The sequence below is a fragment of the Acinonyx jubatus genome, chromosome D2 (genome assembly GCF_027475565.1).
Source record: "Acinonyx jubatus isolate Ajub_Pintada_27869175 chromosome D2, VMU_Ajub_asm_v1.0, whole genome shotgun sequence".
NCBI lineage: Eukaryota > Metazoa > Chordata > Mammalia > Carnivora > Felidae > Acinonyx > Acinonyx jubatus.
Window position 1 is genome coordinate 48,719,205 of NC_069393.1, and position 14,071 is coordinate 48,733,275.

The following is a 14,071-nucleotide window of genomic DNA, read 5'->3' on the forward strand; positions in this document are numbered from 1 at the left end:
CAAAGACATCCAGATGGCCAACCGACACATGAAAAAATGCTCAACATCACTCAAAATACGAATCAAAACCACAATGAGCTACTACCTCACACCAATCAGAATGGCTAACATTAACAACTGAGGCAACCACAGGTGTTGGTGATGCAGAGAAAGAGGATCTCTTTTGCACTGCTGGTGGGAATGCAAACTGGTGCAGTCACTCTGGAAAACAGTATGGAGGTTCCTCAAAAAATTAAAATAGAACTACCCTATGACCCAGCAATTGTACTACTAGGTATTTATCCAAGGGATACAGGTGTGCTGTTTTGAAGGGACACATGCACCCCCATGTTTATAGCAGCACTATTGACAATAGCCAAAGTATGGAAAGAGCCCAAATGTCCATTGATGGATGAATGGATAACGAAGATGTGGTATATATATCCAATGGAATATTACTTGGCAATCAAAAAGAATGAAATCTTGCCATTTGCAACTGCATGGATGGAACTGGAGGGTATTATGCTAAGTGAAATTTGCCAATTGAGGAAAGACAATTATCACATGATTTCACTCATATGAGGACTTTAAGATACAAAACAGATGAACATAGGGAAGAGAAGAAAAATAATATAAAAACAGGGAGGGGGACAAAACAGAAGAGACTCATAAATATAGGGAACAAACAACAGGTTGCTGGAGGGGTTGTGGGAGGGGGGATGGGCTAAATGGCTAAGGGGCATTAAGGAATCTACTCCTGAAATCATTGTTGCACCATGTGCTAACTTGGATGTAAATTATAGAAAATAAATAATTAGATTAAAAAAAAAAATCCAGGGGTGCCTGGGTGGCTCAGTCGGTTGAGCATCCAACTTTGGCTCAGGTCATGATCTCACGGTTCATGATTTCAAGCCCCGCATCAGGCTCACTGCTGCCAGTGCAGAGCCCGCTTTGGACCCTCCGTCCCCTTCTTTCTGCCCTTCCCTGGCTCACATGCTCTAAAAATAAATTAAAACATTAAGAAAAAGCACATCCAAATAAAAAGCAGGCAAAGGCTTGAACCTAAAGTTCACTAAAGAGGTCACTGTATATGAAAGGCAAGTAAGAGATCCTCTTTCTCCACAGTACCCAGTAGAATGGCTAATGTAAAAAACACTGGCAATACCAAGTGATGGTGAACAGGCAGAGTGCTAAAACTCTCTTTAATTGCTGGTGTGAATGCAAAAATGGAACAGCCACTCTGGAAGAGTCTGACAGCTACATTAGACCATATGACGTACTCCAAGGTATTTACGCTGCAGTAATGAAATCATATGTTCACACAAAAACCTCCACACAAATGTTTATAGCAGCTATATTCATAATTGCAAAAAAAAATGGTAAAAACCACACTGTCCTTCCACTGGTGAATGGATGACCAGCTGTGGTCCATCTGTACAGTTGGATACTATTCAATAATCAAAAGGACAGCATCAACAATACACAGAAGAATTGGGATGAATTTCAAAGGTACGATGCTCAGCAAAAGTAACCGACTACAAGAGATTACGTACCTCATGCTTCTACTTACACGACATTCTCAAAACAAAGCTATGGTGTGGAAAAATATGTCAGTAGGTAGCAGGGTGGGGTGGAGGACAGCTGGGAGGGCTACATTGCATGAGTTAGTGCTTGGGAGAGAGAGGACTGATTGGGATCTTAGTTGTGGTACTGGTGACATGAATCTATATACATGCTAAAATACAGAGACCTACATACCTCTTTAAAACGGGACCAGACAGGAAATCTAACTTTGAAAATCTGTTCTGCAGCAGTCACTTTGAATGTAATTTCATTAAATCCTCACAGACTGCACGATTGGATTATTATCTCTATCTTGTGGACAAGGAACCTGAAACTCAGATATACTCATGAACTTGTGCAGAGTCACATCACAGTGAGTGGTGTGGACATTGGAGTCCACTACCCAGACCCTTCCTCCACCCCAGCCCCTGGGATGGTCAAATCTGCCCACAGAAAAGACAGGCTGTCCTATTTGTTGATGTCACTTACATGTCTGGCTTCTATGCACAGCTGTGCTTGGCTGGACCTGCTGAACTCTAGTCACGTGAACTGCAGCAGGATCCCTTGGGCTTCTTGGGCTGCTCTGCATATGCGGGTGGGACTTGGTGATTTTGAGGTATGTGATAATATTGACCTAATGGGAAGAATGCTGCACTAAGACCCACCTGTGTTCAATTTTGACTCCTCCCTAGGTAACTCCATCCACTTCCAGGAAGGTGTTGCTGTCTCTTAGCAATGCATTTTAGGCCCAGATAGGATGTCAACCTGAGCTTGACAGTATTCCTAACTACCTCTTCAGACGTATCTATATGGCTGTCCCACAGGTACCATTTCCTAAAGCCAAGTTCCTCACTACCCAGCAGCCCAGACAGCAAAATCCTCAGTGTAAGCCAGACACCTAGGAATCAGGGGGGTCTCCTGAAAACCCCTTGCTCCCCACAACTCTCAGATCCAACATACCTCCCGTGTTACATCCTAAAGCTCTAGCATCTACCACTTCTCCATCTCTGTACCACCTTCCTGCCTCAGCCTACTTCCAAGACTTATCCCTGGATTCCCTCCAAATTAGTCTCTACCCAGCAGTAATGGGAATTTTTCAAAAATACAAATCTGACCATATTGTCCCAACTAAGTATCCTCCAAGGGCTTTCCAGTATCTTGGGATAAAGATAGTAACTTAATGTAGCTTCGTTGCCTGTCTCTCCATTTCCTTCTCTATCTTCCCCTGCAGCTTCCTGCAACCCTGTGTCCATCCTGGCTTCAAACACAGCGGCTTGCAGGTATCGAGCTGCGTTGTACCCAAGGCCTTTGGACGTACATTTCTATTGGCTGACACACTCTCCCCCTTCCCAGTCCTACCTTTTGCCAAGTTAACCTGCTTCCTTTAAGGAAGCCTTTCCTGACATTCTACACTGTAGAGCCACACTGTCCTCAACGTAGCCACTGGCCATGCAGTCCATCAAGCAACTGAAATGCATGACTGCTGCTGAGAACTGGACATTTTGTTTTGTTTAATTTTAATTAATTTCAACTTAAAAACCAGTACCAAGTTCGGTCATATTTAAAACAACGAGGGGGTATGAACCTTGTTTTTTAAACTATAAACTTAATGAAATCTAAATACAAATCAAGTATTTCCACAAAATTTAACATCTGAATTGAGAGGCACTGTAAAAGTAAAGTGCATACGAAATTTCAAAGACTCCACAAAAAATAGAAATGTCAAATATCTCATTATATAAAAACACAGGCTGTATGTTATAATGATAACATGTTAGATATAATGGCTTAAAAATAAGAATACTAAAGTTCGTTTCACCTGTTTCCTTTTCCCTTGCATTAGTCAACGTGGTAGCATCATATTTCTATCAGATGCAGAGGGCATCATCCAGAGCAGGCATGGATGGCCCTCCAGGCTGGGGTTCTCACTGCCTACCCTCAGTGGAGGGCAGAAGGTCTCGTGGGCTGGGATGGGTATCCTTGATTTGAGCCAGCCTTGTGCACCAGGCCAGTCTTCAGTTCTCTCTTCCGTCAGAAGCCCACCGAAAGGAAAAGAAATTTAAGATGATGGTAAAATAGCTCCACCTAGGTAACAAGTTCCCTGCCAGGATATCATTACACGGTTACCTTTGCCAGAAATGAGTTTGTAAGGCACATTATCACATTCAAGTGCTCCCACCTGAGACTGGCAAGCCACCTTGGGTCTCGGGCAGGTAAAGTGTGCTCCACAAGGCAAAGGGAGGAGGCAGAAAGCTCGGCGGCAGCCCCCCTTCTGTCCCCCTATATGCTTTGCTGCCAGGCCACAGCGTATTGGCAGTTATGGAAAAATCGAAGCACATTTAGTGACAGAGCAGGAATTTAATTAATTCATCCCTGCGCTTATTGTACTCCTGTAAGATGCCTGGCACCAATAGCATTCAGTTCTGGATACACCATAGTGAGCAGCACAGGTGGTCACCTCAGAAGGGAGTAGTTTAGGGCTTGGATCTCCAGATCCTTATTACACTCTTAAAAATGACTGAAGGACTTCAAAGAGTTTTTCTTCAAGTGGGTTGTATCTATCAATTTTTACCATGTAAGAAATGAAAGCTGAGAAAATTTTTAAATATTTTTTTATTAATTTGTTTTAACAGATCAAAACTAGCCCCATATATGGTGACATAAATTAATAGAAGCAGCTGGATTCTTCTATGTGCAGTCCAGTCAGCCTGTTGCGCTATTACCCATCACATGGCCTCTGGGAAACAGCTGTGCACTGAACCATACACTCCTTTCTAACATTTGAAAGCTGAGTTTTCAAGTTAATATTTTTTCCCCTTTGGAGGACGCATCATGAGGATGGCAGAATCAGCAATTTATCCACAATCATCAAGCATTCATCTCTGATGAAAACTATTAAGCCAAAATTAAGTATTTTAGTAATATTTTTGTAGCACAAAAAATGAAAACTAAGGTAAGAGGAATGTGAAGGAATCTACAAAACCATAAATAATATTGCTTTAAATCTTGACACAACCTAGGCTCTGAGAATGAATGGGCGTCCTATCAGCTGAGTCTCCATTTCTCTTCTCAAAGGCACAGTCTGGGCAACATATCCAACAAAGGGGTCTTCCTTGGGCTCCAGTGCCCTGCTGTCATTTACAGGTACTGTAGTATTTGAAACCATCCACCTCTGCAGATGCAAAGACTATCTGGTTAAAGCTCATTTTGATGGCTCCCCAGACCCCTTCAGGCTGGACTTCTGATTTCTCCTTTCTTTTTGACCCTGAATTCGGAAGAGCTTCTTCCTGAGGTCCTTCTGTCGCTTCAGTTTCTCTTCTTCCTCCTTCTGCTTCACCTTGAAGTGTTCTTTATTGTGCAAATGCCGTTGTTCCTTGGCCTTCTTCATCTTCTGACTGTGCACCGTACTTAGAGCATCCAGCAGTGCAAGGATCTGACAAGGACAAAACCCATGAGCATCAGAATACTCTTACAGCATGCTTTCCTTCTAAGTTTCCAGGGGCCTAAACACCTCAGCTGATGTATCAAAACTAGAAGCAATCCATGATCCAAATGAACATTAACCTAGGAAAAATTGACCCTGAACTAGGACATCATAATTTGCATGGAAGCAGAAACAGGAGCGTATCTAGAGCAAAATACTTAAATAACAGCTTTCACCACAAAACCACCTCTGTTAATCACTCTGGATACTATGGACAACTACGATACAGTGATTTGCCAGCTGGATGCTTCCATTACTCCCCATTAAAATGTGTAAGACACAGCATGACTAAACAAAAGGGAAATGGACTCTGGCCTCTCCTCTAAATTTTGGTGCTAGTGCCTTGAATAAGTCTGGCCCTTACCCTTTCCCAATGAAAAATGAGAATGCAGTAGAAGCACCACATGTGCTACTTGGAAGTGCTATTTTCACATCTAAATGCAAGATGCAGGAAGCCATTATCAACAGTACCTTCCTTTCATGAGGTTCCCGTATGACGGCTGGTCTCCGCCTGTCCTTCGGTATCTTGCCTGCCTTTGCTTGGGTCTTGGGTTTGTTCTTAAATGGCAGGGCCTTCTGCAAGGCTTTTGGAATGTGCAGTGAATTAAAATGTTTCTTTTGCCTCATGATTGGCTGAAAAGAAAAATAAAGACAGCGATATATTTGAATGATGCTCTATATGCATTTAAAACTTGCCTAAAATCTTCTCAGTGAATTGACTTTTCCATATGATCAGTAACACCAGAGTCTGCTGATCATCAGAAATGAGGATTCAATTGTCTATCAAATATGGATTGCCTCAATGGATGTATACTTCTCTGTTGCAAAACAGAGAAATACATAGAATATATTTATAGTTCTTCCAAAAAAACAACTGTATCCATGTCTATGGTATGAACTATGGGGATCTTAACAGAGCAGATGAACAGATCCAAAGTTTCTTTTAATGGAAAACCCACGCCTTATTTTGGGGGCACTGAGGTAGTTTCTTGTATCTGAAGAAGAATAATCTAGCTGTTCATCTTCACAGTCAACCTCTGTGAATTTAAGGTCATAGTTCTTCCTCCAATCAGCAGCAGCTGAAGTGTCCCCATCCCTGACTGCCATTAAAAAGTTTAACTTTATTCTGTTTCTAATGGAAAGTCAGCTGAGAAAAAGGAGATTAAAATGACAGATAAAGGCCAAACACCCTCTGCATTCAATTTTTACAGGAGTCTAATTTCTCTGCTTAAATTGAGATGATAAAAATTCTTAGCTGCCTCAAAAATACTAATAAGTTGAAAGTCTTGCCCTAGGTCTTTACCAAGGCCAACATCAACTATATAGAGAATATTTCTGCCATGTCTTTAAATTTACTATGAAAGACATCATCCATGATAATATTCAATATTCCTCTATTTAGGAACCTAAAATGCTTTGAATGAAGGAACTTGGAGAAGTCACATTCTGAAAAAAAAGACTAAGCATCATAAGCTAGACAACAGGTACCACATCCTGTAATATATTTTAACAGAAATTCACATAACATAATTCAAAACTGTATTATTAACTATTTCACTAAAAAAGTAATGACTGGGAAACTTCTGTTTCTGGCAGAATGGCAGACTGATATCCTGAACTACCCTCTTATTACAAAACAATTAAATACCCAGCATTAAAATAAATCTTTTCAAATGCATTAACGTGTGAAGAAAATAATAAAAGTTCTCCAAGACCAAAATCCAAATGAAATGGGATTTTGACAGGCACTGAGAACTTAAAATAAAAAAAAATAGTGATGACGCCAACTACTGGCAACTATTGGTGGTGGGAATCTAACCTGGTATGGCTCCAGAATACTACAAGCATCATCCAGTGAAGCTGAACACATGCATACCCTATACCTGGCAATCCTAACCTGGGGGGTCTATGTAAAAGAAATGTGTGCATATGTATATCAAACAAGTCACACGTAAGTATTCAGGGTAGCATTTATAATGGCCAAAAACTGGAAATAATGTCCATCAATGGATAAAACTGACATTGTCACATAATACAATTCTACTTGACAGTAACAAATGAATGCCTGCTATACAAAGAACACGAATGAGTCTCATAAAACTGAATGAAAGAAAACAGGCAAAATAGTTTATGCTGTATTTTATAAACTCAAAAAACAGGCAGAAATAATTTACCTGTCAGGAGTCAAGATAGTGGCTATCTTTGAGGTGGAGATGGGGTATTGACTAGCAGTCATAAGGGAGGCTTTTGTTGTGCTGGTAATTCTATTGCTTGATCCAGGTGACAGCAATTTTGGGTGTGTTAAAATTCATGAGCTGAATGCTTATGATCTGTGTAGTTTTCTGTATGCATGTTAACACTTCACTATAAAGTTTATTAAAACTTTCAAAAAAAACCCACCCACATTGCTTCAATAACAATTAGCACATTAGTGTTTTCAAAAGTAATACATGTATACGGCAGGAAGAAAACAGTTCAAAAGAGTATACAGTGAAAAGTCTGTCTCCTTTCCAACCCATGAAAACTATTACCACTTTCCTGCATTCTTGCCAAAATACTCTATGAATATACAACATATTCATTCAAATTTAATATTAGATTTCCTACTTGAAAATTCAAAACATTCAAAAACATGTACAAAACATCTGGATGACCCCCATCTACAGAGCACATGTGTGACCATACCTTATACAAAGAATCCTTGTTGGGCTTTAGTCGGACACCATGGGCAAGCCGGAGTTGACCGGTGGTCCGCATTCCTGACCAGGTGTCTTTCTCACCAACTGGTTTCAACAAAGAAGTCACTGGGTTATAGAAGGCTGGAATGGAGACGGGATACCAAGTCCTCATGAAGACAATATCTGGAAAGAGAGGTAATTTACTTGAACATTTTCAAAAGAAAATTCGTAAAGATCCTGTCAAACAAATGAACATTCACCCCAAACTTCTCTAGTTAGTTGCATGGTATTTGAAGAGAGACTTCACCAAAATTTTAAATATCACAAAACTCTTACTGGGTCTGAATCACATGGCTCCACACACAGCATGACTTAGTACACTGCCTAAGATGCTCCAACTGGGGAGAGCTGGAGCTGATTCTAATTTTCTAAAACCTAAACTACAGCCTTGAATCCACACTGGCTAGAAATCAACAGTGAACGGTAACATGCTGTTATGATTACACCACGATTATATTTACCACTCATCAACAACTTATCCTCAAAGCTGGCCCGGAAAGCTCCTTCTGGAGCCCGAAGTGCTTTCTTGATCTGTCCTCTTATGCCACTGACAGTTCGAATCACAGCACCTTCAAATTTGGCCACTTCCAAAGCAGAATTAAACATTCCCTACAGGTATAAGAAAAAAAAACCCACATAACACAAAATCAGATACGTTACTTCCTAGTTTATAAATAAATCCTTGGTTAAAAAAACAACTCATTTAATGGTGATAAAATAATCAAAATGTATTTTCCCCACTACGAGTGAACTACTACGTCAAAAGGAATACAACTCTATTTCATTTTCCCCAAAATAATATTAAGATTCTACTGTAGGTTCATTAGCATGCTCATCACTGACATCTCTGTAGAAGAAAAGATCAAAAAGATATGTACTAGACTGAACAGCCCTAGATAGCCTCTGCTGTCATCTCACAGGGCTGGACTGCAACTCATATCCTATGACTTAGGTGCACGTGCTCAGGAAATAATGAGTGTTGGATAAATGCTGGTGATATTATTACTTTATATAAAGAATCTTTTATGATCTTAACACTGTATTTTTAATGGAAACACCCTACTAATAAAATTTTCAATAAATGCCACTCAAACCACCCTCCCACGTTACACTGCAGAACAGAGCGTCCATTTCTCTGTACCCCTGGCCAACAAGTATTTTACAAAATACTTGGTCTATTTTTCTACTGAGCTATTTAACAAACCTATGATTTTCCCCTTTTCTTAACACAAAACAAAAGGACAGGAAACAAAACCCAGTGAATGAGATTATATATTTTCACTATTAGCTCCATCACAGTCTCACATGGAATAAGGAATAGCCTCAATTAGTAAATATCTCTGTTAACTTGATCTTAAACTTTTCTGAGCATACTTAAGTAACACAGAAACCAATATAAAGAAGTAAACCAATATCAAAGACCAAGTTTATAAAAGATTTCAATACTCTTTTGAATGCATCAGACTGTATTTTAGAAGTATTTCATTCCTTCTTTCACAAAATACACATTCATAAACGTGAATATACAGACCTTAATGAATGATGTATTCTTGAAAATTTTATATGGAAAACCAGTTAGCTTTAATTTCTTCACAATTTTTATGGATTTATCCAGATCAAGGACAACTCCTGTGGCAGCTATCCGGAAATCAGGCTGGGAAGAACCCCCAAAATTTGAATACAGGAGTAACATCAAGGAGAAAAACTACAATTCTATGATGCAATAAATTACCATAGTGCATTTCACTTACAATCAACTAAGAACAAGAAAGAATATGTGAACATGCAAAGCAATTATTTTAGCAAAAACAATGTGAAACTATAATACATGTAATAAGCCAAACTAATGATGATGTCTTGAATATTCTCCAGAGGGTGATTTCATAATCACGTAATTTCACAACAATGACTGATTCAGAATGGAAAGCAATATGAAAATCTGGTTACAATGTTTAAGAAATTAAATTTTAGACCCCCAGGGCAGATTCCATCTGCTCATTGTTCAATTTTTATGTCAAACTGGGCCGATAAAACCTGCTCTGATTGATCAAACGAAGACTGTGAACATACTCTGCTAAACAAGCAGTACCAAGGGGTAGTCTTATGTCTACCTGGTATCCGGTATATCCCTAGAGCCGAGTACAATGCTTAGTACATGGTGAGCACCACTTAAATATTTTTAGAAAAATAAGTCCAAAAAACGCATACAAATATAAAATGTTATCAGTACCATAATAATTCTTCTACCTCTCCCTTCTCCATTCCCACACCTTACTTAAAAAGACACAGGAAAACTAAAAGCAAAGAGAAGCTTACTATAAATACTAAAAACATGTCACTTGCAACTTCAAGTTTCATGTACATATTCCATATTTAAGATATATTCCTCAAACATAATCTGGAAAATAAAACATTCAAGATATTTACCATTATGCCACTAACAGACTGTACTGCCAAGAACCCAGTTCCCTGTGGAGTAATAGGACCTTAAAGAAAATAGAAAAAAAAAAAAAAAAAAAAAGAAATACAGTGAATCACAAATTTTGGATTCTATTTTAAATGTGTACTCCAATCCAAAAAAAAGAGAAAGAAAAATCTTATGAATTGAGATTTAATGGAGAGAAGCAAAACTATAACGATAACGAGTAAACGGTTTAAATCAATCTACAAGCAGGTTATTCTAGTAGTGTATTACCCCAAAAAGTTGCTCCACAATGCATGTGCTGTGGAGTGTACTTTAGAAGCCTCTGTCTCCCATTGTGGTCTTCGATGTAATAGAGTGGAATGGTCTGAAACCTCCTCCACCCCACAGAGAAAATAATTGGATCTCGGGACTTGAGGATTTTCTTATACCAACGATGTTTCTTCAGACGCATCTGAGGGGAGAAGAGATTTCAATTTCAATAAGATTGTTGGTGGAAGTACATCCAAAGAACCCCAATTGTCAAGCATGCAGCAAAGAGTACCTACCTGTACATATCCGACATTGCCTTCGCTATTGCCCAAACCACCCAAAATCATTGGGTAATGGGGGTCGAAGTTAAGCACAAATTCACAGGGGACATTTTCTATCTCAATTCGAACATACATCCCAGGTCGAAAACCCTCATATTGAACTCTGGCTTCATCATCTTGATCTTCAAATTCTGCTCGATTAAGCTATATATGGGGGGGGGGGGGGGGGGGAACAATGAAAAAAACACATAGCTGTTATCTTAATAAATGTAACGTTAACATTTTTAAGACAAGCAATTTCTCAATAGAGGAACATGGACAGAATCATTTATGCTTTATCCTTATTAAAAATAACATGCACTCTTATCTTTACGGTTTGTTTTCTTCTTTGCTACTCCAAGCACAGCAAACGCAAACAACTCTGAAAGCAGCCCTTCATGCTGGTCAGCGAACACTCTTAACTTCTTTCTTTTCTTACTCTGCAAACAATTGTTTCACACTTTTCCTTTCTTTGAATATCCAGTATCTCCTCCCTCATTCTCACTCTCAGCTGCTGTTTCTTAATTCACTCAGGATCTAAGTAGTCTAAAAGAACTTCCACAGTCAACTCCTCTACCAGGGTTTACACCCCCATTCAGCCTTTTATTATAGCTTGTTATCATTATATCTATAACTTATTATATTACTGAAATTAATTAAAATTAAAAATTTTAAATTCAGTCCCCCGGTCACAATAGTCACATTGCAAGTGATCAGTATCAACACGTGGCTCGTGGCTACAATGCAAGACAGCACAGATATACATTTCCATTATCACAGAAAGTTCTACTGGGCAGCCGTTATAGCTTATTTATCCGTGCCTCTATTCAATGCCAAACTTCACTTGCAATACTGGCTATCATTCACTTTTATTCCAACAGGTCTTGCCTGTTATTTCTCCCGTCTTAACACCTTCTTTTGACTCTTTCTCCAACTATTGCCCCATTTCTCTGCTTCTCTCTGAAGTAAAATGGCCCAGAATTTTTCTATAGTCATGGCCTCCAGCCTCTGCTCCCATTCTTTTGAATCCTCCCCAAACTGGTCTTTAACCCACACTCCATAGCAATGCTTACCAAAATCATGTAAGGCCTCCACATTCCCAACCCAGTTGTCAATCCTGTCTTCATCACAGTTAACACATCAGCAGGATTTAAGATAATGTATCCCTCTTTCCACAGCGGTTTCCAGCATACCTCATGTTCTCTTAGATGTCTTCTATCTCCTGAGTGCTGCTCAATCCCACTGCTGCTTCCTCCTCTCCAGCTGGCCTCTTACAATGGAGCAGCCACTATCAGTGCCCGTCCTCTCTCCTGTCTCCATGCTCACTCCTCAGGTCATCCCATCCATTTTATGGCTTTAAGTAGCATCTAGATGCTGAGGGCTGTACATCTGAGTCCCTGGCCCCAACCTCTTCCCAGAGCTCCTCACTGACTACTTGATGCTCCACTTGTCTGCGACAGATCTCAAACCAAACAGCTCTAAACTTCACCTTCCTGGACAAACCTGCACCAACTAGAGGCTTTCCTATCTTACTGACAACTCGACTTCCAGTAAGTCATCCTTGTTTCCTCTCACACACCCCACACTCAATCTACCTTTAATCCACCTTTCAAAAGTATACCCAGAATTTGACTCTCTTTTTCCTCCATGCCACACACCGCCCCACCCCACAGTGTGAGTCACCTTAATCTTACTGAACTCTTGCCACAGCAATGCTTTCAAAGGTAAGCAGGTCACACATATCTCTCCTCTGTTCAAAACCCCCATTGATCCCCATTTCACTCAGCATAAAAAATTCAAAGTCCTTTACAATGGCCTACAAGATTCTAGGTGATTTTAAGTAATAAATGAATTGAAGCAAAGACTTTAGAACTAGCTTTACATGACTTAGTTACTTCTATCAAAGGTCAGTACAAACTTGGAACCTACACATTAATGGCTAACCAGGAGGTACTTGAATAGATGAAGGCCTAGGTTGGGCAAAGCCTGCTGACCACATTTTTACAAATCACATTATTTAACCTGTATAAGATGTATTAGGGTATATTCTAGCTTAAAGGCATTCTTGGTACCCCCCACCCTTGTCAAAGCGCAATTCAAACACTCACCATCACCTGCACACACATCTTTGTGTGTCCTTCAGAGTGAGTTCATCAGCTCAGTCTGTTTAGCATAGCTGGTAGGAGGGCCAGATTATCTCCTTTTCAGCATTCTACATGCTCCCTTTATCTCCACATCTGACCTGACACTTGAAATATCCTGTGAACTCTGCCCAAGGTGAGTATTTAGAAAAGCTTCCCTGGAGAGCATTGGTACATGCATAAGACTGGTATGTGCAAGAATCACCTGCCCATTCAAATTATTTAATTATGGTTCCAGGGAGCAGTAATCAGAATGCTACAGCAATGCTTGTATTTAAATAAATAAATCACTACACTGTGAGATCCTCAGCAGTTGCAGCCTATCTTAGCCATTTTTGCTACCTCAATGCTTGGTACAAAATAGACACTGGTATCTTTCTGGTCCATTTCTGACTGAAGAAACTATCAGATGATCACATGAATAAACACTCATCTGCAGCTTGACCTAAGAGTCCAAACAGGAGGCACAGAAGCAGGTCAGGGAGTAGAAACCTAAACAAAATTACATATTCACAATACTGTACTATAGCCTTGAAATGAAGCTGATAAGAACCAAGTTTTCTTACCTGTGCTTGTTTATGCATTTCTCCTTTAAGATCATCAAAATATGTGCTTTCTCCTTCATCATATTCTGCATCAAACATCTCCTTCAATTTTCTCTTTTTATCCAAATGCTTTTTCTTGGCACTTTCCTCTGCATTGGGGTCAATTTCTTCCTTAACTTCTTCTACATCTTCAATCTTAAATTTCCATAAGAGAAACAGTTGTAAAAGTTTGTGGAGATCTTTTCTTTAAACATTAAAGCAGATTTTTAAAGTTCTTTTTTTTTATGTTTATTTTATTTCTTTTGAGAGAGAGAGAGAGAGACAGAGAGAGAGAGAGAGAGAGAGAGAACAAGCAGGAGAGGCAGAGACAGAGGGAGAGAGTGGGTCCCAAGCAGGCTCCACAGTCAGCACATAGCCAGCATGAACCATGAGATCATGACCTTAGCTGAAATCAACAGTCAGATGCTTAACCAACTGAGCCCTTCAGGCGCCCCAGATTTTTAAAGTTCTATCCGAGCTGCAAAAATCTTGGTTGTGATCATCATGAAAAAAAAACAAAAAAACAAAACAAAACACAGACTTTGGCTCTAAAAACATGTACTGCTACAAGAGGCATTTAGGCATCTG

The 14,071-nt window shown here is 39.6% G+C and overlaps 1 protein-coding gene across 3 annotated transcripts in view; it reads right to left on the bottom strand.

Moving 5' to 3' along the window:
- Positions 1 to 4,137: 4,137 nt before the first annotated feature.
- BMS1 (BMS1 ribosome biogenesis factor) overlaps positions 4,138 to 14,071 on the bottom strand; it is a 47,255-nt gene continuing 37,321 nt past the window's right edge. For all 3 annotated transcript variants that reach the window (XM_027062596.2, XM_015069056.3, XM_027062595.2), the window contains exons 15-23: positions 13,466 to 13,639; positions 10,735 to 10,923; positions 10,460 to 10,640; positions 10,192 to 10,250; positions 9,296 to 9,418; positions 8,226 to 8,373; positions 7,712 to 7,887; positions 5,498 to 5,659; positions 4,138 to 4,975 (exon numbers count right to left, since the gene is read on the bottom strand). In XM_027062596.2, the coding sequence (XP_026918397.1) occupies positions 4,745 to 4,975; positions 5,498 to 5,659; positions 7,712 to 7,887; positions 8,226 to 8,373; positions 9,296 to 9,418; positions 10,192 to 10,250; positions 10,460 to 10,640; positions 10,735 to 10,923; positions 13,466 to 13,639 (1,443 nt within the window). In that variant the 3' untranslated portion in view covers positions 4,138 to 4,744. The remainder of the gene's footprint in view (positions 4,976 to 5,497; positions 5,660 to 7,711; positions 7,888 to 8,225; positions 8,374 to 9,295; positions 9,419 to 10,191; positions 10,251 to 10,459; positions 10,641 to 10,734; positions 10,924 to 13,465; positions 13,640 to 14,071) is intronic.